The sequence below is a fragment of the Babylonia areolata genome, chromosome 5, assembly GCF_041734735.1.
Source record: "Babylonia areolata isolate BAREFJ2019XMU chromosome 5, ASM4173473v1, whole genome shotgun sequence".
NCBI classification, from domain to species: Eukaryota; Metazoa; Mollusca; class Gastropoda; order Neogastropoda; family Buccinidae; genus Babylonia; species Babylonia areolata.
The window spans coordinates 49,943,552-49,966,223 of NC_134880.1; the positions used below are offsets into that span (position 1 = coordinate 49,943,552).

The window sequence follows — 22,672 nt, forward strand, 5'->3', positions numbered from 1 at the left end:
ATTATAGTTCCTATGTCTTGGTTCATGTCTCAGAAAAAAAAGTATTTATCTGCTTTTTCTTCAAACATAGCTACTGAAGTGTTTGATTGCGTGTGTCTTGTGTATGTATTTTTTCATACATGTGTTCATTGTTCTTTTATCTTCTTTTGTGTGAGTTTTTGTGTTGTTGTTTTTTGCTGTTGTTGTTGGGTTTGTTTGTTTGTTGTTGTTGTTTTTTGTTGTTGCTTTTTTTGGGGGGTATCATTTGCATAGAGCTCATGCAGCACTATTTTGTTTCTTTTTCTGAATGCTTCACATGAGCTTCTTCACTGGCCAAAGAAAGGTGGGGGGGGGGGGGGAACAATAACAACCAATGACAAAAACGGGGTTGGGGGGTGTGTGTGTGGGGGGGGTGTATACATTTCTGTCTGTTTTCATAAACATGTATATTTCTTTGCATTATTTTTAATGTGTGGTTACATCTACGTGGGGGGGTGGGGGTGGGGGGTTATTTGCTGATTTGCTGGTGTGTGTGTGTGCGTGCGCATGTGATTTGTATTTTTTATATGTGTGCTTCTTCAGACATCTCTGCTGATGACACTGATTGGGGAACTGCCGTACGAGATAGGGCAGATCTCTGTGAACGGAAGAGTGTCGTTTTGTGCCCAAGAGCCCTGGCTGTTTTCTGGGTCTGTGAGGGACAACATTCTGTTTGGGGATTCCTATGATTCAGCCAGATATGAGATGGTCATCAGAGCATGTTCTTTGAACAAGGTATGTTTTTGCTGGTGGTGATGTGTGTGTGTGTGTGTGTGAGGACACCTGTTGGTGTTTGTTTTTCAAGTGTGTGTGTGTTTGTATGTGTGTGTGCACGTAAATGTACTTGTGTCAAATCTTCCATGGTTGTGTGTGTTTCAGTTCAGTTTCAGTTTGTGTGTGTGTGTGTGTGTGAGTGTACATGCTTGCGTGCATGCATGAGTGTGTGTGTGCGTGTGCGTGTGTGTGTGAGCATGTGTGTGTATTCAAATGATAGAATAATGTCTCAGGCATTTATGGATATGTTTTAAGCATTCTGTGAAATATTCAGTGTCTCATTTCAAAAATATAGTTTTACCTATTTTTAAAGTCACAGTTGCATAGAAAGTGAAACTGGAAGTTTGTGCATTAGAACTTATCATAAGTTTCTGAAATAATTTTCTAACAATTCTTTTTCTGACTTGTGACCTTGCTGAAAATTTGTTTTTTCATTTGAAAAAAATGTCCTGGATTTTTCTTTCTTGGTTTTCAAATGATTGTAAAGCTTAGTATAATAGCTGATAGCTTTTCTTAGGCTGTTTTCAATTGTTTTTGCTTGAATTGTACTTAAGGCACTAGCTGATTGGAAAAAAATTCCACCCTTAACCCACCAGTTGTCTATACCAGGATCCAACCCATGACCCTCAAACTGAGTCCAATGTTGTAACCGCTTGGCTTTTACACCCTTCTGTATTTTTTTTTATACACATGATATCCTTACTGTAAGTGGGAGGATTGTTGGACAGCTCTTGGAGATCCTGCCGAAGGGGGATGAAACTGTGGTCGGAGAAAGAGGACTTGAGCTCAGCAGTGGATACAAAGCCAAACTGACTCTTGCAAGGTGAGGAACTGTCTCCTACTCTGTTGTTATGTTTGTCTGTCAGTTGGTTTGTTGTTTCCCTTGGTGGTCTGTTGTAAAGAAAAAAGAATATGCTTCCCTATTTTGTATTGTTGACTCACTTGTGTAAACAAAGTGAGTCTATGTTTTAACCCGGTGTTCGGTTGTCTCTCTGTGTGTGTGTGTGTGTGTGTGTCCGTGGTAAACTTTAACATTGACATTTTCTCTGCAAATACTTTGTCAGTTGACACCAAATTAGGCATAAAAATAGGAAAAATTCAGTTCTTTCCAGTCATCTTGTTTAAAACAATATTGCACCTCTGGGATGGGCACAAAAAATAAAAAATGAAGCCTAATTATATGCAAACTGCATTTACTGTTATGTTTATATTTTTTGTATTCTCTAAACTTGACACTTTGATCTGATATTCTGACCCAACAACAAGAGCAGTAATTATTATCATTTTCTGTTCAAACAGGAACTTCTTTTGCTCAGCATGGAAGTTTTATTTATTTTGCAAACGTTTTGGTGCAGATAGTAAAAAAGGGAAATTACTCTAATTAATGCTAGGGGACTTAATTTGCTTTAAACTGATCTTTCTCATGGCATTACATTTTGAAATTATACTCAGTACATAAAAAGCTTGGATTTTTTTTTTAAGTGTATCACAAGTGAGTCTTGAAGGGCTTGCCTCTCTTGTATTATGGATTGTTACAACAGATTTCTGTATAAAATTCAGGCTGTTCTCCTAGTTCTCCTAGGGAAGAGCGTGTCACTGTAGTGTAGTGCCCACCTTTTTTTTCTTCTTCTTTTTCCTGCCTTCAAGTGTATGTGCTTTTATTTGTATTTGAAAACATGTTTATTACTCCTGTTTAATCAAGTAATGTTTAATGTTGTTACCCCGCGCGCGCAGGTGTATGTATGTGTGTACTGGTTGTCTGGTTGTGTTTTGCCGCATATGATGCAATTTATCTTTGTGATATAATTAAGTTATTCTTATCTTAATCATAATCAGTGTGCAATATAGTATGTTATGCTCACAATCATAATTATTCAAAATAATGTTTTTTTGGAGGGGTGTGGGGGGAGGTTCTTTTTTTTCTTCTACATTTTGAAGTATTCCCTGCAATGTGTGGAATGAATGTACAAAACAGTGTAGTGATATTTTTTACATCTGTGTCTTCGTTATAATCTTAATAACTGTTGTTGTTGTGTTTTTTTTACAGTGATGGTCTCTCATGTTGTTCACTTGTCGTGATAATGCACCTCACCAAATTTCTCTAATTGGAGATAATAAAGTTATTCTTATTCTTATATATTTTACTGTTGTCTATTTCCCCCTTTGTTGGCTAATCCCAAGTTGCCATTGCACATGTTTACTCAGTGAATTTGAGCATTTTGATCTTAAGGAAAGAGATTGTGGCTTATGTCATTCACAGTGCCCCAGTGTACCAAAGGGGGATCTTATAACCTGTGTGTGTGTGATCATGTGTGTGTGTTTGAGCGTGAGGAAATTTTGTGCACTATCCACTATCGTCATGTGAAATTTTTCTTTGTCGGAGGTATTCACTCTTACTAAAAGTCTTTCTGATCTATGAATGATAACTGTTCATTTAAACAGGAACCATTTGACATTTTGCTATGTTTAAACAGGAATCATTAGACATATTAGAAATGAGTGTGTGGAGGAGGGGGTAGAGGAGGTGCAGGGAAATTTGTGGTGTGTGTGTGTGTGTGTGTGTTGGAGCTCATGTACGTTTATATGTATTTGACTGTGCTTTCATATCTGTGAAACTGCGTTTTGGGGGCATATCTGTTATGCATGTGTGGGTGTATGTGTGAATGTGTGTCTTCATGTTTTATATTTATTTGCTTATTTATCATCATTGTTGTCTTATTTATTTAATTATTTATTTATTATTATTATTATTTTATCATTGTTTTCATTACTATTATCTTTTTTTTTATATCATAATTATTATTTATTTATTTATGTATGTACGCTTATCTTTTTTTCTTTTTTTTTTCTTTTTTTTTTCTCAAGGCCTGACTAAGCGCGTTGGGTTACGCTGCTGGTCAGGCATCTGCTTGGCAGATGTGGTGTAGCGTATATGGATTTGTCCGAACGCAGTGACGCCTCCTTGAGCTACTGAAACCGAAACTAAACTGGACATATTTCTGTTGGTTTTATTTCAGGGCTGTCTACCACAATGCTGATATTTATTTACTGGATGAGATCTTCAATTTTGTGGACACCCAGACACGCCAGGACATTGTAAGATGGTCAGTAACTACACAGTAAAAAATAAATCTAATGAAAAACTTGACTGGTTTGACCTGAGATATTGTGAAAGAAGTTTAACAGGAATAGAAGTGAAATAAGACAGTTTAGGTGTTTGTGTGTGTGTGTGTGTGTGTGTGTGTGTATCTGTATGTGTGTGTATATCTGTAAGATGTGTGTTTGTGCATGTCTGTGTGTGCATCTGTTTCCATAGGTAGCAGTTTCTAACAAATGGATGGACTGATGTCCTCTTGCAAAATTCAGTGGGAGAAATCCACTCTGATAGGTATACAAATATATGTGCATGCACTCAAGGCCTGACTAGCGCTTTGGGTGATGCTGCTGGTCAGGCATTCGTCTAGCAGATGACTGTGGTATATATATAGATTTGCCAGAACACAGTGATATCTCCTTGAGAAACTGAAACTGAACTGTGTACGTAAAGTTCACATAACTGTCTGCAGGTGTGTATCAGGTATGCTGGAATCCAAGACACGTGTCATCGTCACACGCAATCTCCAGTTTCTGAAGGCTGCTAGTCGCATCGCTGTTCTCAGAGAGGTATGGCATCTTTATTTTGTATTGTTTTGCTTTAATGGGGATTTTGTTGTTGTTTGTTGCTGGTTTATTGGGTTGTTTTTTTTTTTACAGTGTTTTCTGACCTCTCACATTAGTAATTTTTATTTTCCCTATATTGTAATTCCTTTTATTTCCTGTCAAAGCCTAAGTGTATTGGGTTACACTACCAGTCAGACATCTGCTGAGCAGATAGTGTAACGTATATGAATTCATCCAGTGATGCTTCTTCGAGAAAATGAAACTGAAGTGAACTGACTCTCAGACACCTGTCACTTGATTTTAAGACATTTCTCAGTGATGGAGTTGCTGTAGAGTTCTTGACTTCCAGTGTATTTTATGACAATAGAAAGTTGTGAGTAATATAAATATATCTGACATGGGGGAGCAGAATCGGTTAAGTGTTGGACTTGTGACCCAGTGTTCACCGGTTATGATTTTGAAGCCCTGTTTTGACATGTTGTGTCCTTGGGAAAGGCACTTTACTCTGAATTTCCCCACTCCACCCAGACAGGAATGGGTACCTGACTAAAGGCTGGGGAGGGATAAGACAGCAGGTGTAGAGGATTGGGCCCCCGCCTCCCTGTGCCAAGCCCTCCACACAGTGGATATGAATTGGCTGCCCCTGTGGACGTAAAAGTCTATGGGGCCTTTCACCTTTTATACCTGATGTATGTGGCCCTATCCTGTTGGTGAAAGTGTTAACTTGACTGTTGGAAAAGTTGCATTCATGTAAGAAAATGAACGTCAAGGTTGAGACAGTGTGCACCTATAGATATATATTACATATACATAATAGTTGAGACAGTATGCACCTATAGATTTATATTACATATACATAATAGTTGAGACAGTATGCACCTATAGATTTATATTACATATACATAATAGTTGAGACAGTGTGCACCTATAGATTTATATTACATATACATAACAGTTGAGACAGTATGCACCTATAGATTTATATTACATATACATAATAGTTGAGACAGTGTGCACCTATAGATTTATATTACATATACATAATAGTTGAGACAGTATGCACCTATAGATTTATATTACATATACATAATAGTTGAGACAGTATGCACCTATAGATTTATATTACATATACATAACAGTTGAGACAGTATGCACCTATAAATCTATATAACATATTCTGTGTGCGTGTTCTCAGGGTTCGCTGTATGACATGGGATCCTATGAAGAACTGATATCGCGAGGAGTGAACATCAGAGAATTCATCAGCACAGAACAGTCACACCACCACAAGCGAGATCAGCTGGAAGCAGAGGAAGAAAACTTCAGAATTCGGGTAAGTGGAGCACTTGTGGCCTGAGGGTTAGTGTTCACTTCCCTTTCTCCCAAGTTTGACTGGAAAATCAAACTGAGAATCTAGTCAATTGGATGAGATGATAAACTGAGGTCCCGTTTTCAGCATGCTTTTGATGCACTGAAAAAGAACCCATGGCAATAAAAGTGTTTCCTCTGGCAAATGTATGATTGGACTTTTGGTTTATTACCATTTTTACCCAGCCAGTTAGGCAGCCATACTCCATTTTCAGCAATGTGCATGCTGGGTATGTTCCTGCCTCCATAACCACTTCACTGTGTTCCACACTGTTTATGATTGCAGTTGGCGTTGTTGAAAGCTCAGAAAGATGACGTCAAGTCAGACGATCTCTCCAGGCAGTCAGATTTCCACCTGCTGTTCACATTTCTCCGAGGCAAAGTGTTTTGGAGTCTCTTGCCCTTGTTTGTGGTCATGTGGCTTGGAGCACAGGTGTGTATCTGACTAATCTTATTTTCCTTTGTTTATGATTGAGGTATGATGCTAACGTAATGACCCAATGCTTTTATAAAAAAATAACAAAAAAAACACATATCTTTTTTGCAAAATTCTTTGATTTTCTTTGTCCTTAATTGTGCGCAGAAGTTGCTTGTTACCGTTTGTATGTTTGGTTTGTGGAGGGAAGGGGTATGTTCTTCACAAAACATATTTGCCTTATTAATTAACTTTGTTATTCCAGTCTTGTGTGCCAAAAGTCAGAATTTTTAATGTCAGACACATAATGTGCCCACAATCCATGTTTTATTGCCTTTATGGTATAACGATGCATACAATAAAGGCATAAAAGTTTCCAGAAATTGATGGTGATTTGCATCTAAACCATTTGGAAGTAGAAGGTTGGCAGTAAAGAAATAAACTACTCATCATGCATGTTTAACTTTAGTGGAGATGTGTGTTCAATAAAGTGTCCATGGGTTTGCCTTTGTATGTTGTCTTCATTTCCTCCTTTATTTTTCCATTATCATGGTTTCTGTTTTTAGTCACGAAGACTGTTAACTTTACAGAAAAGTTTTGTGTTTCCAATCGTTTTGCACTGAAGAATAACAACACATGAAACATTTTCCCTCAGGCTCTTGTGTTGGCTGCCGACTGGACTTTGGCAACCTGGTGAGTGTTCTGTATCATGTTGAGTTGCAGTCTGTTGTACTGTCTTGTATCCGTCTGTATTTCGTTGCTTTGTGTTGCTGATTTGTATTGTTTTGCAGCTGATCATATTTCTCTGGATGGAATTTTTAGGGACAGTGCCTTGTCATAGTGTTTGCATAATCTATATTTAACTGCACATACTTTACCGTGACCCACCAGTGCAGACTCCATAGTCTGTATTTGTTTCACTATCAGATTGGATTTTTTCCTGAAGCATTTTAGGATTTTTGCCAGGGACAACTCCATCATGTTGCTAGGGGTTCTTTGTGTTTTTTTCATGCATTAAGTGCATGCTGCATACTGGACCGTGTTGAAATTGTCTCATCTCAAAAACATTAACTGTGTTGTAATGCAGAAGTAGAAGCCTGTTCTTGGAATCAAGTTATTCATGCATGTGCTTATAAAGCTGTTGATGTCCAGTATTCCCAAATGATTAGCAAATATTCCTCGTTAGCCCAATCGAATGCCGAATATTCCCATCTGACCTCAAATGATTGGGAAATATTCCCATTTGACCCCATACAAATGACGAAATTCCCAGTTGACCTCAAATCAATGGCAGGTATTTCCAGTTGATCTTAAATATTCCCAGATGGCCCCAAACGAATGGAGAGTATTCTCACTTGACCCCATACAAAAAGGCAAATATTCCAAACGAATGGCAAAATATTCCCAGCTGACCCCATAGAAATGGCAAATATTCCCAATTGACCCCATACAAATGGCAAAATATTCCCAGCTGACCCCAGACATGGCAAATATTCCCAGTTGACCCCATACAAATGGCAAATATTCCCAGCTGACCCCAAACGAATGGCAAATATTCCTGATTGACCCCATACAAATGGCAAATATCCCCAGCTGACCCCAAACAAATGGCAAACTATTCCTGGTTGTTCCAAGGGTCAGCTCTCAGACGGTTCCTTCATCACCAGCGAGGAACCAGACCACTCCTCTGCCTGCCAACATTCCCAGCAGCATTGGGAAAGAGGCAGGTCTGGCATCCTTGGCTGCAGAGCGTCTGGAGCTGTACACAGTGCTTGTGGCTGTGGGGGCAGTGACAGGCTGTGTGTTTGCCTTGGCGTTCGTGGAACTTCTGGTATCTGCCGCTAAGAGGTGCCACGACAAAATGCTGACAGCTCTCATGAGGGCTAAGGCCGGCTGCTTCCTGGTCAAGTCAGCTGGTAGGTACCGGACTGTGTTGTTGTTGGCTGAGTAGTGTGTTTTGTTTCGACTGGTTGGTGTTTCAGGATGTTTAATGACAAGTGTTTGATCTTCTGTGTGTATAAAGGGGATTAAGGCACTAGCAAGTCAGCAAATTTGATCTTGGATATCTGAATACAAAGTACCAGTCCTTGCCTACCACCATTTTGATGGGACTTAGGTACTGAGATTAGAACCCAGGACCCTCACATTGAAAGTCGACATTTTGCCCATGAATGCTGTCTAGTAAAAGTGAATGATACACATATGGTATTCAACAGCTCATAGATATTAAGAACCATAATGATATTTCACCTGTATGTATTTTAAAGAATCAGGAACCACATTCATTGACTCAAACCCAGTTTATTCACTTTTTAGCAAGGACTGATTATATGTGGATGTATTGACTGTTGTATTCACTTCTTTGTTTGATGGATTTATTATGTTTTATTGATTGATTTCTTGAATGATTCTCAGTTGTGAGTAGGGACCGGGTGGATCAGTTGTTAAAGATAATGGGTGTAGCAAGTCATGACATGAAATATCCAGAATATGGATACTTTTAAGGAAACATGACATCAGTAAATGTCAATTAAAAAAAAAAAGGGGAAGATGTATGTTTATTTATTGGTTAACAGAAAACTAATATTTTTGATATATTGATGTAGCATCATCAAACTGCTTATTGAAAAAGCATTGGAACTATGCGCTTCACAGAGGCTTCACAAAAAGTAAGAGTTCACTGGTAGAAAAAACAAAATGACAATTTTGTTCTCTTTCAGATGCCATCATGACCACGTTTTCCAGCCATCTTTCTGTCATTGACGCGGCCATTCCTTGTCTGTCCTACCTCACAGCGGATGTGAGTACATGGCAGTCATTATTTGTGTGTGTATGACAGTCAGTTGTGTCCGACAATGATCATCAGAACAGCAGAGGAAGTAACTGCTGTCCCAACTATCTGGGCTACAATCTGATTTTGGTGGAAAGTGTCTTGCCCAAGTTAATCCCCACTTTCTTGGCCGAGAGGTCTTAAGAACAGTCAGTGTTTAGATGTAAGATGGGGGATTTTAAGCTAGAAGTTGTGTACCCTGGGTTTTTGTGGAGAAGAATGGATTTTCTTTCTTTTTTTCTTTTTTTGAACAATGATTGTTTTGAATATAGAATAGAACTTTTGAATTAGTATGTAATTAAATCTTGAGAAGCAAGCATAGTTGTGCTGTATTCGAACAAACTTGCTCGGGTTTTGTTCACTTTAGTAGGTTCACAGCGCAGGAATCTTGGCATTAAAAGCAAACCAGTTTACTGTCGTGTACTTTTCTGATTTTTTTTGGTCTCATGTTAAACTCTGATTCGGATCAAGTTGTGATTAGAACAGTGTGCATTATAAAGATTTATTTTGAAGTTAAGAGCAAAGTGCATTGTTTAAAAGCTACTTTGATTTCTGAAAAGTAATAACATGGTAAGGTGAAAGATTGTAGTTTAGCTGGAGATGTACAAATCAATTTTATCATTATGTTGCCTGTTCCTGTGTGTTTTAAATATGATTTTATTTTTAAAACCAATATAATAATGTTTTTTGGAAATGTGAGCCATAACAAGAACAGCTTATGGCATGCTCAAAACATGCGAATTACCAACTACATGTTTTTGTTGTTGTTTTTCTGCTTGTGTGTGTGTGTGTGTGCATGCGCATTCTTTCATTGTCTGCATGTCTGTCTGTCAGCCTGTCTGTGTTTAATCTTTTTTTTCTCTTTTTTCTTTGCGGGGGGGTACCTTTTTTTCTTTCCAGTGTCACACTCCATGTACATACTTACGTGTAATTTCCAAAATGCCGTCTGCTGTTCAGGTGTTGCTGCGTGTCTTTGGCTTAATGGTGATCATGTGTGCCATCAACCCCTGGCTGGTGATAGCTGTTGTACCTGTGATAGCAGTCATGGTGACTCTTCAGGTGTTCGGTGCCAGGACGCTCAAAGGAGTGCGCATGTTCAAAGAGACAGGTGAGGCTAGTGTTTTGATTATATGGCAAATGATTTTTTTTTTTTATGCTTTTGTTGATGTTGTTGTTAGGTTTGAGATGGTGGAATTATTGTCTGACACTGCTTGTGTTGGGGTTTTATTACTGAGTGTGTGTGTGTGTATGTGAGTGTGTGTGTGTGTGTTTGTGATGGTGGAATTATTGTCTGACACTGCTTGTGTTGGGGTTTTATTACTGAGCACCTTTCTGGTGTGTGTGCCTCTGTGTGTGTGTATGTGAGTGTGTGTGTGTGTGTGTGTGTGTGTATGTGAGTGTGTGTGTGTGTGTGCATGTAAGTGTGTGTGTGTGTGTGTGTGTGTGCATGTATGTTTGTGTGTGAGTGTGTGCGTGTGTGTATGTGAGTGTGTGTGTGTGTGTGTATGTGAGTGTGTGTGTGTGTATGTGAGTGTGTGTGTGTGTGTGTGTGTGTGTGTGTGTGTGTGCATGTAAGTGTGTGTGTGTGTGTGTATGTGAATGTGTGTGTGTGTGTGTATGTGAGTGTGTGTGTGTGTGTGCGTGTGTGTGTATGTGAGTGTGTGTGTGTGTGTGTTTGTGATGGTGGAATTAATGTCTCACTTCTTTTGTTCGGTTTTCATAGCTGAGCATCTTCCTGGTGTGTATGTGTGTATTTGTGTGTTGGTGTGTATGTGTGTTTTGTGTGAGTGTGTGTGTGTGTGTGTGTGTGTGTGTGTGATGGTGGAATTAATGTCTGACACATCTTGCGTTCGGCTTTCATACTGGAGCATCTGCCTGGTGTGTTTGTATGTGTATTTTTGTGTGTGTTTGTGTGCTTGGTGTGTGTGTGTGTGTGTGTGTGTGTGTGTGTGTGTGTGTGTGTGTGAATATGGTTAACTGGTTAGTTGAGAGATCAAACGTCAGGGTCATCACAATACAGCTTATAAAAGGCTTAACAGAACTAAATTTTTTTTAAATTTTTGTTTTTGTTTTGTTTTGTTCTTGTTTTTTTTGCTGCCACTATACACACCCACACCCAGGTTCATCTGCTGTAGTCCCATCACCAGCAGTCCACAGGCATCTGTTGATATAGGGTTGCCAGGTTTTTGTCTTTTTTGTTTGTTTGTATAGTGACTGGCATTGTGACAGCAGTGTACCTATTTTAATTCAAGGTATATATATAGGGTCACCAGGTTTTTGTCTTTTTTTTTTCTTTTTTTTTGTGTGTGTGTTGTTGTTGTTGTTGTTTTTTTGTTTTTGTTTTTTCTTTTCAAACCTCGTATAGTGACTGGCATTGTGACAGCAATGTACCTATCTAAATTCAAGGTCAAGGCGTGAATGAGTACCTAACATTGGTTTGGATAGGTTAAAACAGCAGAAGAAGAGGATAGGGTCACGCCTTCCTTTGTGGAGCCCTGGACACAGTGGATATTATCAACTCACTGCCCATATGGCCGAGAAACACTATCGGGCCTCAGTCTTTTGGTGATTCCACTGTCTGTGATGATACCACAGTCCATGATCATTCCGCTGTCTGTGCTTTCAGCCCAAGAGCCAGTGATGGCGGACGTGTTGGAAACCCTCCAAGGTTTGCACACCATCAGGGCCTTCAGGCGCCAGGACCACTTTCTGGAGGGGTTCGATTCCCACCTGAACCAGTTGAGCTGGTCGCGGTTCCTGGGGCTGTGCGTTCACAGTCGGCTGGTGCTCATCTGTGTCTTCGCTGTCATCTTCTTCCTCTCTGTGGTCATCTATGTCAGCATCACCTTGGTTGGAAGTGAGTTGGGGGAGGGGTAGGGGGATGTGGACTTTGATAATGATAATATTAATAATGATATACACGTTCAAGGCCTGACTAAGCGCGTTGGGTTACGCTGCTGGTCAGGCATCTGCTTGGCAGATGTGGTGTAGCGTATATGGATTTGTCCGAACGCAGTGACGCCTCCTTGAGCTACTGAAACTGAAACTGATATACATGTTTGCATGAATAAAGCCAGACTGAATAACAGTGGAAATGAATGATGAGCGCCTAAGGTTGGCTCTTCCCAGGCAGGAATTCAGCCTGTTGTGCATATGACTGTATGTTGGTAAAGCGCTTGGAGTTTGGTCTCTGACAGAAGGTTGGCGCTATGTGTAAGTACCAATAATAATAATAATCATAACAATAATGATAACAGGAGATATTGTCAGAGATAAGTCTACACATTTTATTCACATCCATGCATTACTCTGATTCATCGGTATGAAACACAAATATACATGTCAATAGAAAGCTAGAGACTTTGTGGCTGTCGTTTGTGTGTGTGTGTGTGTGTGTGTTGGGTAATTAGCTGGCTTGTTTGGGGGTTAATTTGTTTAGGTTCTGATTTTTTTTTTTTTTAAATAAACAAAATATACATTTAACTTCAAGAACACACAGATAACATGAAGAATGCACAGATTACATTAAGAACACACAACTGGTATCAGGAATACATAGATAATACCATTTTCTTTATAGTTACACAAAACAAGAGAGAACTTACATAATCATTTATTAATATATGCTGTCAAGCATTATGCAGGATTTCACTTTGTGATAAACATTGGGTTAGATTTTTAGTGTAGGGTTTTAGTATCAGACTGTTGTAACTACGTTGTATGTGTGTATGCATGTGTGTGTGTGTTCTTTTTAGACATTCATGTGGGACTCCTTGCTCTGTGCATCACGTACTGCGTCACGTTCTTTATGCCTGTACAGTCACTGGTGCGATACATCGTCTGCCTGGGAAACAGTGTGAGTTGACTGTATTCCATGTGGTGTGTGTGTGTGTTTGTGTGTGTGTGTGTGTGCTTACATGTTTGTTTGACTGTATTGGTTTTCTCTTCTTCTTTTTCCTCAATATCACACTCTTTTCTTTCTTCTTTCTTTACTTTAAAAAACAACAACAATAAATTATAGAAAATATGTTTTCAACAATCTGCCACCGCAAAAATAAAGCAAGCACAGACTACTTACAGTTTCTGTTTAGTGTGCAAGATTTCTTACACATTTTGTAAAATTTGATGGTTGAGACAGCAAACAAAGCATATGCAGTGCGAACCCGAAAAGTTTGAAATATGGCAACTGATGGGAGGTATATAAGCTGTGAGGCTTAGGTTCAGTCCAGTGTTCTCCACCTACAACTACTAAATTGCCAGCATTCATTCATATCTTTCAAAGACTGCCATGGTTAGACTTGTCTCCTCCGCTGTTACCTCGCGTCTGGATTACTGCAGTTTGGTACTCGAGGGTCATCCAGTTGTTCACATCAGTTATTTGCAGAAAGTTCAGAACAGTACAGTTAAGCTTGTAGCACAGAAATCTAAACGTGAACATATTACACCCTTTGCTGAAACAGCTGCATTAGCTTCCAGTTAAATTCTGCATTCAGTTGAGAATTGCCACGCTCGCGTACCGCTTTTTTAATTCTTAATGGCACACTCCCACAGTATCTCTCTTCCTGGTCACTTCGATCTACAGCTGAAAGGTTACTTCGGGTACTGAACACTAATCTGAAAACCTTAATGGCACACTCCCACAGTATCTCTCTTCCTGGTCACTTCGATCTACAGCTGAAAGGTTACTTCGGGTAATGAACACTAATCTGAAAACCTTAATGGCACACTCCCACAGTATCTCTCTTCCTGGTCACTTCGATCTACAGCTGAAAGGTTACTTCGGGTAATGAACACTAATCTGAAAACCTTAATGGCACACTCCCACAGTATCTCTCTTCCTGGTCACTTCGATCTACAGCTGAAAGGTTACTTCGGGTACTGAACACTAATCTGAAAACCTTAATGGCACACTCCCACAGTATCTCTCTTCCTGGTCACTTCGATCTACAGCTGAAAGGTTACTTCGGATACTGAACACTAATCTGAAAACCTTCTGTCACCAACTGTTCAGTTTCTCAGCCCCAACTGTCTGCTGCTCACTGCCTGCTGACCTGCGAAAGGCCCCTTCCCTAGACTCTTCCTAGTCCCAGCTGAAAACTTCTTTTTTGTCTTGCATTTGAGTAAGAGTTTAGTCTAATTTGCTGTTATATGAGGTATGTATTACTTTTTCCAGTGTCAAATGTATATGTGTGGGTGGGAGGTGCTATGTGTGTGTGTGTGTGTGTGTGTGTGTGTGCCTGTGTATGATTTTGTGTTGTGTGTGTGTGTTAGTGAGCTGTTCATGATGTGAGGATGGTGATTGTGTCTTTGTGTTGATTCTTTTTCTTGAGTGTTGTTGGTTCTCTTTTTTTTTCTTTTTTTTTTAATAAACATTTTTAAACATTTTTATTTGAGTTTAATATTTAAGACATACATACATACAGACATACAAAAATAATATTTGTAATTATTGATAATATTAATCGTTATTGTGCATTATTTAAACTATAAATCAGGAAAACAACAACACAACATTGTTTTCATATTGTTGGTTCTCTTTTGTAACATGTAATTTATGGAGCGCCATGTGTGATTGTTTGCTGTATTTGAATTTTCTTGAGTATCGTTGTTTCTTTCTTGCTGATTTGTGAAGCGCCATGAGCCTTTCTGTTAGGGAACAGTGCTATAGAAGAGCACTTCATTAGAATTATTATTATCATTACTACTGCTGCTGCTATTACTTCTACTACTTCTATCACACTATCCTCTAACTTTCAACAGAGACAGCACACAAAGTGCATTCAGTGCAAACCCCAAAAGTTTAAAATATATTAACTCGATTAGTACATGCAAGTTGGAGGTTTAGGTTTAAGCCAGTGCCCATTATATACTCCTGTTGCTGTAATCATAACTTCTGCTCTTGCTATAACCACTGGTACTGCTATTACTACTGCTGTTGCCGCAGCTACTGGTACCGCATACTACTGCTACTGCTACAGCTACTGGTACTCCTATTACGATTTCTAACTCTATTACTGTATTAGAATTGGTGCTATTACCGTTACCACTGCAACTGATATTATTTTTATTATTACTTTTGCTGCTGCTGTTACCATTACTTCTACCACTACTGATACTGCTGTTGCTATTACTAGTGCAACTATTGCTATTACAACTGCTACTACTACTGTTACTACTTCTACTAGTACTACTACTACCACTACTGGTACTGCTATTACTATTACTACTGTGAATATTATGACTGCTACTGCTACTGTTACTACCACTGCTGCTATTACTACTACTATTACTATACTGGTGCTGCAATTACTCCTCCTCCTCCAACCACTGCTACAGCTATTAAACTATCACTAATACCTCTGCTGTATCCACTTTGCTGTGACGTCCACCAGGTGGTGTCAGTGCGTGAAGCCCTGCTGCTGAAGGGGGTGGATCAGGAGCCACCCTGGGTGTGCGACAAGCCTCCCCCTGACGACTGGCCCAACCGTGGCTCCATCACCTTCAGCAACACCAGTCTCCTGGCGGGGCCCGCTGGGCCCTACCTGCTCAGGGACATCAACGTGCACATCAAGAGTAAGGAAAAGGTGGGTGTGGCAGCAGTGGATCTAGTGGTCTGGAGTTCGAGGACCCATTTCTTCGGTGTGGTGTTGTGTCATTATTGTGGGAAGGAGAGGATTGGTTTCTTCTTCTTCGTTCATGGGCTGCAACTCCTACATTCACTCGTATGTAAATGAGTGGGCTTTTACATGCATGACTGTTTTTACCTTGCCTTATAGGCAGCCATACTCCGCTTTCGAGGGTATGCATGCTTGGTATGTTATTGTTTCCATAACACACTGAATGCTGACATGGATTACAGGATCTTTAACGTGCTTATTTGATCTGCTGCTTGTGTATACACACAAAGAGGGTTCAGGCACAAGCAGGTCTGCACATATGTCGATCTGGGGGATCGGAAAAATCTCCACCCTTTACCCACCAGGCACTGTTACTGAGATTCAAACCGGGGACCCTCAGATTTAAAGTCTGATGCTTTAACCACTCGGCTATTGCACCTGTTGGATTGGTTTCAATTTGAAGGAAATGTCATAAGAATGCAGACTGGTCCATGTATATTGGTGTGGTGACCTAGTGGGGAAAGTGTCTGCCTAGGAGGCAAGAGAACTTGAACACACAGGTTTGAATCCGACACTCATTGTTTTATCACCCTTCACTGGTCCTTGAGTGGTGGTTTGGACGTTAATCATTTGGATGAGACGATAAACCGAGGTCCTGTGTCTGGTATGCACCTAATGCATTTACAAAAACCCATGGCAATAAAAGGGCTGTCCATGGCAATTTTTTTTTTTTTTTTTAAATAGAAAAATTCACTTGCAGGCTGAAGAAAGAAAGATAAAAGGGTGGCACTGCTTTGTAGCAGCACATTCTCCCAAGGAATGGAGATAGATCTGATGTATATTGTGCGTTACTGTAGTATTGTTGCAAATGGAATATGTAAAATGGCATGATTATTAATGAATTATGGTGGAAATCATGCTGTATGGCTTTTCAGTTTTGTTGTTTGTCACGCTTGAAGACTCTCAACAAAGTGTCATCAGTTGTATGCTGGCAGTAATTGTAAAGTGATATGATTATTAATGAATTATGGAGGTAATCATGCTATATGGCTTTTTCAGTTATGTTGTTTGTCACACATTAAGACTCTCAACAAAGTGTCATCAGTTCTATGCTGGTGGTAAATGCAGTGTGTTGTCACATTGTCTAATATTGCACTGATGTAAACTGATTCCGATGAGGGTTTCTGTTACTCAAGGAGGAATCACTGCATTCAGACAAATCCATATGCGCTGCACTACATCTGCTAGGCAGATGCCTGACCAGCAGCAAAACCCAGTGCTCTAGTCAGGCCTTGAGTACATATTTACATATTGGTGAACCTATCAGAGAGGATTTCTTCTGCTGAAGTTTGCCAGAGGACAACACTTACGTTGCCATGGATTCTTCTTCAGTGCGCTGAGTGCGTGCCGCATATGAGACCTCCGTTTATCATCTCATCCGAATGACTGGACGCCTTGTTTGAGACTGGGATTCAAACCCCACAGGCATAATGATGACAGTTTTTTGCTGTAACTGTTTTCTGTTCCTTCCAGGTGGGGGTGGTGGGAGAGGTGGGTTCAGGGAAGTATTCTCTGGTGGCCGCTCTGCTGCGACTGGGTCAGGTGCAAGGGATGATCTTCATGGATGGATTTGACGTCCTGAAAATTGGTCTGCACGAGCTGCGCAAAAACATCGCTGTCGTTTCCAAGGTGAGGCCACTGGCGTTGTTCTGCACTCCTTTACTGTATGCTTTCTAGTTTGGCCAACAGCAGAGCAAGAGCTGTATGAGCAATGACACATACTTTTTTGTGACCGACTAGTGCAGACTCTGGCAGGGAGCCCGATTCCTGTCCTGTGCAAACTACTATCAGCCTATGCGGAGAAAACGAAAGTAGCTACAGCCGATAACCTCCCGGAAGTATGTTACCTCCCCTGACTAGCTTCCTCTTTTTCCGGCAGCCATCTTGACTCCTGATCCTGTGCTCTTCATACGGCTAAGTTTTTTTTTCGTATTTCTGTCTGTCGATTCTTTGACACTCATTTTTTGTGTCCGATGAAGACTTGTAACAGGCCACAAACTTACAAAAATTTCCTTTTTTCCTCTGCAATGGGAATTCATTTGCAGCTTAGTCATTTGTGAAGAACTATGACTTTCAAACAAGGAGGACCCTCTGAAAACAGAGTATGACTGCCTACATGTTGGGGATCAAAACAATCATACACATAAAAGCCCACGAGTGAACATGGGAGTGACAGCCCATGAATGAAAAAAAGCAAACCAGGAGGCAGGATTGCGCTGGCTGTTAGTGCTGCAGCCTTGGGGGCTTGTTGACCTTTGGGGACCGACGGGCGCAATAGCCGAGTGGTTAAAGCGTTGGACTGTCAGTCTGAGGGTCCCGGGTTCGGATCACGGTGACAGCACCTGGTGGGTAAAGGGTGGAGATTTTTACGATCTCCCAGGTCAACATATGTGCAGACCTGCTAGTGCCTGAACACCCTTCGTGTGTATATGCAAGCTGAAGATCAAATACGCACGTTAAAGATCCTGTAATCCATGTCAGCATTCGGTGGGTTATGGAAACAAGAACATACCCAGCATGCACACCCCGAAAACGGAGTATGGCTGCCTACATGGCGGAGTAAAAACGGTCATACACGTAAAAGCCCACTCGTGTGCATACGAGTGAACGCAGAAGAGGACCTTTGGGGACCCTCTTGGCCAAGAGAGTGGGGACGTAACGTGCACAAGACACTTGCCACTATCAAGTTCTAGCCCAGACAGTCCGGACGGCAGTTGCCTCCACTGCTGCTCTGATGGTCATTGTCAGACATGATATATACATACAGACATACATATACACATTTATGGACATATTTGATGTCCTCAAAAATGACCTGTATGTATACAAAAACAGCATGTTCAGTTCTGTGGAAAGGGGATTGTTATTCTTTTGTGTTCCTTGCTTGAACTGTATGTTTTACACTGCTGAGTTAAAACATGATCTTCATTGTTTTTATTTGATTTTGTTCAGTTTACATTTGATATGATTGTTTTTCTGTGGCGCAGAAAAATAGCCTCTTAAGAGCGTGTCTTCCTTTTCGCTCTCTTTATCTTTCTTTGTCTATTGTTTAATAGATTTGCTGATGGATGTGTAAATCAGTACTGCAGTGATGATAAATTGTGAATGCTCAGATAAGAAAAAGACAAAACAAAAGAACCCCACTCTGTTGCTTCACAAGATGCAGAACTTTTACACCAAAAACCCCTTTCTGTTGCTACACAGGACATAGAACTTTCACACCAAAAACCCCTTTCTGTTGCTACACAGGACATAGAACTTTTACACCAAAACCCCCCCAGCTCTATTGCTTCACAGGATGCAGAACTTATACACCAGAAAAACACCTCTCTGTTGCTTCACAGGATGCAGAACTTTTACACCAAAAAAATCTTTGTTGCTTCACATGATGCAGAACTTTTACACTAAAAAACCCCTTTCTGTTGCTACACAGGGCATAGAACTTTTACACCAAAAAACCCCTCTCTGTTGCTTCACAGGATGCAGAACTTTTACACCAAAAAAACCTTCTTTGTTGCTTCACAGGATGCAGAACTTTTACACCCAAAAACCCCTTTCTGTTGCAACACAGGGCATAGAACTTTTACACCCAAAACCCCTCTCTGTTGCTTCACAGGATGCAGAACTTTTACACCAAAAAACCCCTCTTTGTTGCTATACAGGATGCAGAGCATTTACACACACACTAAAACCCCTCCTTTCTCTTTCCCTTCCTGAATGTGTGAGGTTGTCTTCCCTTTGTTTTGTCTGTTTATAATCAAAAGAACAATCAGTACATGTACAGCAAAAACCTTAATATTTGTAATAATGACATGAGCTTCATTATATGTGCTCTTTTTTTCTTCTTTTCTTGGGTATGATTTTCGATTTATGTTCATATCTTGTTATGTACTATCCCCCCCTAATATTCCTTGTGATCCCAGTACACTTGTTAATAAAGACATATTCTATTCTATTCTATTCTAGTCTTTATGTTACACATGTTGTACTGTATGCTGAAACAAGAGAGGCAAGGCCTTCAAGACTCACTTGTGACTGAGAGTAAAACACACAAGCTTTTTATGTATTGAGTATAATTTCAAAATGCAATGTTTAAGATGAGAAAGATCAGTTTAAAGCAAATTAAGTCCCCTAGCATTAATTACAGAGTAATTTCCCTTCTTTACTATCTGCACCAAAACGTTTGCAAAATAAATAAAACTTCCATGCTTCGCAAAAGAAGTTCCTGTTTGAACAAAAAATGATAATAATGACTGCTCTTGTTGTTGGGTCAGAATATCAGATCAAAGTGCCAAGTTTAGAGAATACAAAAAATATAAATATAACAGTAAATGCAGTTTGCGTATAATTAGGCTTCATTATTTATTTTTTTTGTGCCCATCCCAGAGATGCAATATTGTTTTAAACAAGATGACTGGAAAGAACTGAATTTTTCCTATTTTTATGCCTGATTTGGTGTCAACTGACAAAGTATTTGCAGAGAAAATGTCAATGTTAAAGTTTACCACACACACATACACACACACACACACACACACACAGACATCCGAACACCGGGTTAAAACATAGACTCACTTTGTTTACACAAGCGAGTCAAAAAAAGGAGAGAAAAAAAACCCACCCTCTCTGTTGTTTCACAGGACGCAGAACTGTTCCATGGCACCCTCCGATCCAACCTGGATCGCACGGGCACAGTGAGCGATGAGGAGCTGTGGGGGGTGCTGGACCAGGTGGGGCTTCGAGACCGGGTGGCAGGCATCCGGGGTGGACTGTCGGCGGACGTGGGGGTGGACAGCTCCCTGCTCAGCCTGGGTCAGCGACAGCTGCTGTGTCTGGCTGAGGCCCTCCTGCGCAAAACCAAGGTGGTGCTGTTTGATGAGCCCACTGAGCAGATTGAGCATGGGTGAGCGCAACTTCTTCTTTCATTTGAGTGAGCGATGGGCGCAATAGCCAGGTGGTTAAAGTGTTGGACTTTCAGTCTGAGGGTCCTGGGTTTGAATCTCGGTAACGGCGCCTGGTGGGGGTAAAGGGTGGAGATTTTTTCCTATCTCCAAGATCAGCATGTTTGCAGACCTGCTTGTGCCTGAACTCTCTTTGAGTGTATACGCAAGCAGAAGATCAAATACGCACGTTAAAGATCCTGTAATCCATGTCAGTGTTTGGTGGGTTATGGAAACAAGAGCATACCCAGCATGCAAACCCCTCAAAACAGAGTATGGCTGCATACATGGCGGGGTGAAAACAGTCATACACGTAAAAACCCACTCATGTACATACGAGTGAACGTGGGATATGCAGCCCACGAACAAAGAAGATTTTAGTGAGCATTAGTTTGATGAGCCCACTGAGCAGATTGAGCATGGGTGAGCACGACTTTGTCCTTCTTCTTTCATTTGAGTGAGCACTGTGAGATGTCTAAAAGTGCTGAACTTAGTATTTCTTCTTTCATTTGAGTGAGCGTTAGTTTGATGAGCAGATTGAGCATGGGTGAGCATGACTCAGTCTTTCTTCTGCCAACTGAAAATCTTTGTCTGCTTTTTCAGTCAGGAAATGTTGTGTCAATGATATTGGTTCCTTCCCCCTTTACTTTTGATATTTTGTGTGTTTCTATTAAATTTAGGTACCTTTTTTGGAAACAGGCTGGTGGCCTTGCATTAAGATATTTTTTAGTTCCTAGTGAGCATTAGTTTGATGAGCAGACTGAGCATGGGTGAGCTTAACTTTAGTCCTCCTTCTTTTGTTTGAGTGAGCGTTAGTTTGATGAGCCCACAGAGCAGATTGAGCATGGGTGGGTACAACTGAGTTTTTTTGTTCTTTCATTTGAGTGAGCGCTATGAGATGTTTAAAAGTAATAATAATAATAATAATAATAATGGATACTTATATAGCACACTATCCAGAAATCTGCTCAAGGTGCTTTACAAAAACGCTTTTGTTAACATAATACGTCATATCTATGTTACATACACACACCAAAATGTGACTACGCACGCACGCACGCACGCACGTACGCGCACACACACACACACACACACACACACACACACGCTGCATACGTACATTTTAACATACATGTGTATCTAACAGCTACCCTAACACATACGCACACATAGGCAGGCACAAACTTACATAAACACACGCACACGCACACGCACACACAATACACATTCATATACATGCATGTAGTTATGTACACATACATATGTATACACACATAGTGCTGAACTTAGTCTTTCTTCTTTCATTTGAGTGAGCGCTATGAGAGGTTTAAAAGTGCTGTATAAATGTACTATTATTATTATTATTATGATTATTAAAATGGAGTGGTGGCCCAGTGGTAATGCATCCACCTAGGAAGCGAGAGAATCTGATGGCATGGGATCAAACCCCACATTCATCAGTGTTTTCTCCCCATCTACTAGACCTTGAGTGACAGCCTGGATGCTAGTGATCGGATGAGATGATTAACCAAGGTCCCGTGTGTAGCATGCACCTAGCGCACTTAAAGAAACCACAGCAAAAAAAAAAAGGGTTGTGTCTGGCAAAGTTCTGTATAAAAATCCACTTTCATAGGAAAACAAATACACTTGCAGGCAGAAAAAAGGAAAAGAAATTAAGGAAAATGTGTTTTTTGTTTTAACAAATCTTGTATCATGTTTTTGAAAGAGTCTAGTACTGGAGAGAAAAAGGGCTTTCTCCAGCCTTTTTACTGTACAAAATTTGCTTTCTTGATATTTTACTTGATACAAATTACACGTTTTTACTGTTTTTGCACAGGCTGAGTGACCAGATACAGCGCATTTTGCGTGCCAAGTTCCGTGACTGCACCGTTCTGACGATAGCTCACCGCCTTCACTCTGTGATGGACTGTGACAGAATCATGGTGAGTTCTGGAGGCATTTCCTTATTGGTTATTAGATACAATCAGAG

General features: G+C 40.3%; 1 protein-coding gene across 1 annotated transcript in view; it reads left to right on the forward strand.

Annotated features, from left to right (window-relative positions):
- The window catches only part of LOC143282136 (ATP-binding cassette sub-family C member 4-like), a 49,806-nt gene that overhangs the window by 22,437 nt on the left and 4,697 nt on the right, over window positions 1-22,672 (forward strand). The window contains exons 11-26 of the mRNA XM_076587664.1: window positions 562-753; window positions 1,521-1,615; window positions 3,810-3,896; window positions 4,359-4,455; window positions 5,648-5,785; window positions 6,107-6,253; window positions 6,891-6,928; window positions 7,871-8,151; window positions 8,956-9,035; window positions 10,023-10,173; window positions 11,692-11,922; window positions 12,821-12,921; window positions 15,458-15,649; window positions 17,216-17,371; window positions 20,383-20,645; window positions 22,520-22,625. Of these exons, the coding sequence (XP_076443779.1) occupies window positions 562-753; window positions 1,521-1,615; window positions 3,810-3,896; window positions 4,359-4,455; window positions 5,648-5,785; window positions 6,107-6,253; window positions 6,891-6,928; window positions 7,871-8,151; window positions 8,956-9,035; window positions 10,023-10,173; window positions 11,692-11,922; window positions 12,821-12,921; window positions 15,458-15,649; window positions 17,216-17,371; window positions 20,383-20,645; window positions 22,520-22,625 (2,355 nt within the window). The remainder of the gene's footprint in view (window positions 1-561; window positions 754-1,520; window positions 1,616-3,809; window positions 3,897-4,358; window positions 4,456-5,647; window positions 5,786-6,106; window positions 6,254-6,890; window positions 6,929-7,870; window positions 8,152-8,955; window positions 9,036-10,022; window positions 10,174-11,691; window positions 11,923-12,820; window positions 12,922-15,457; window positions 15,650-17,215; window positions 17,372-20,382; window positions 20,646-22,519; window positions 22,626-22,672) is intronic.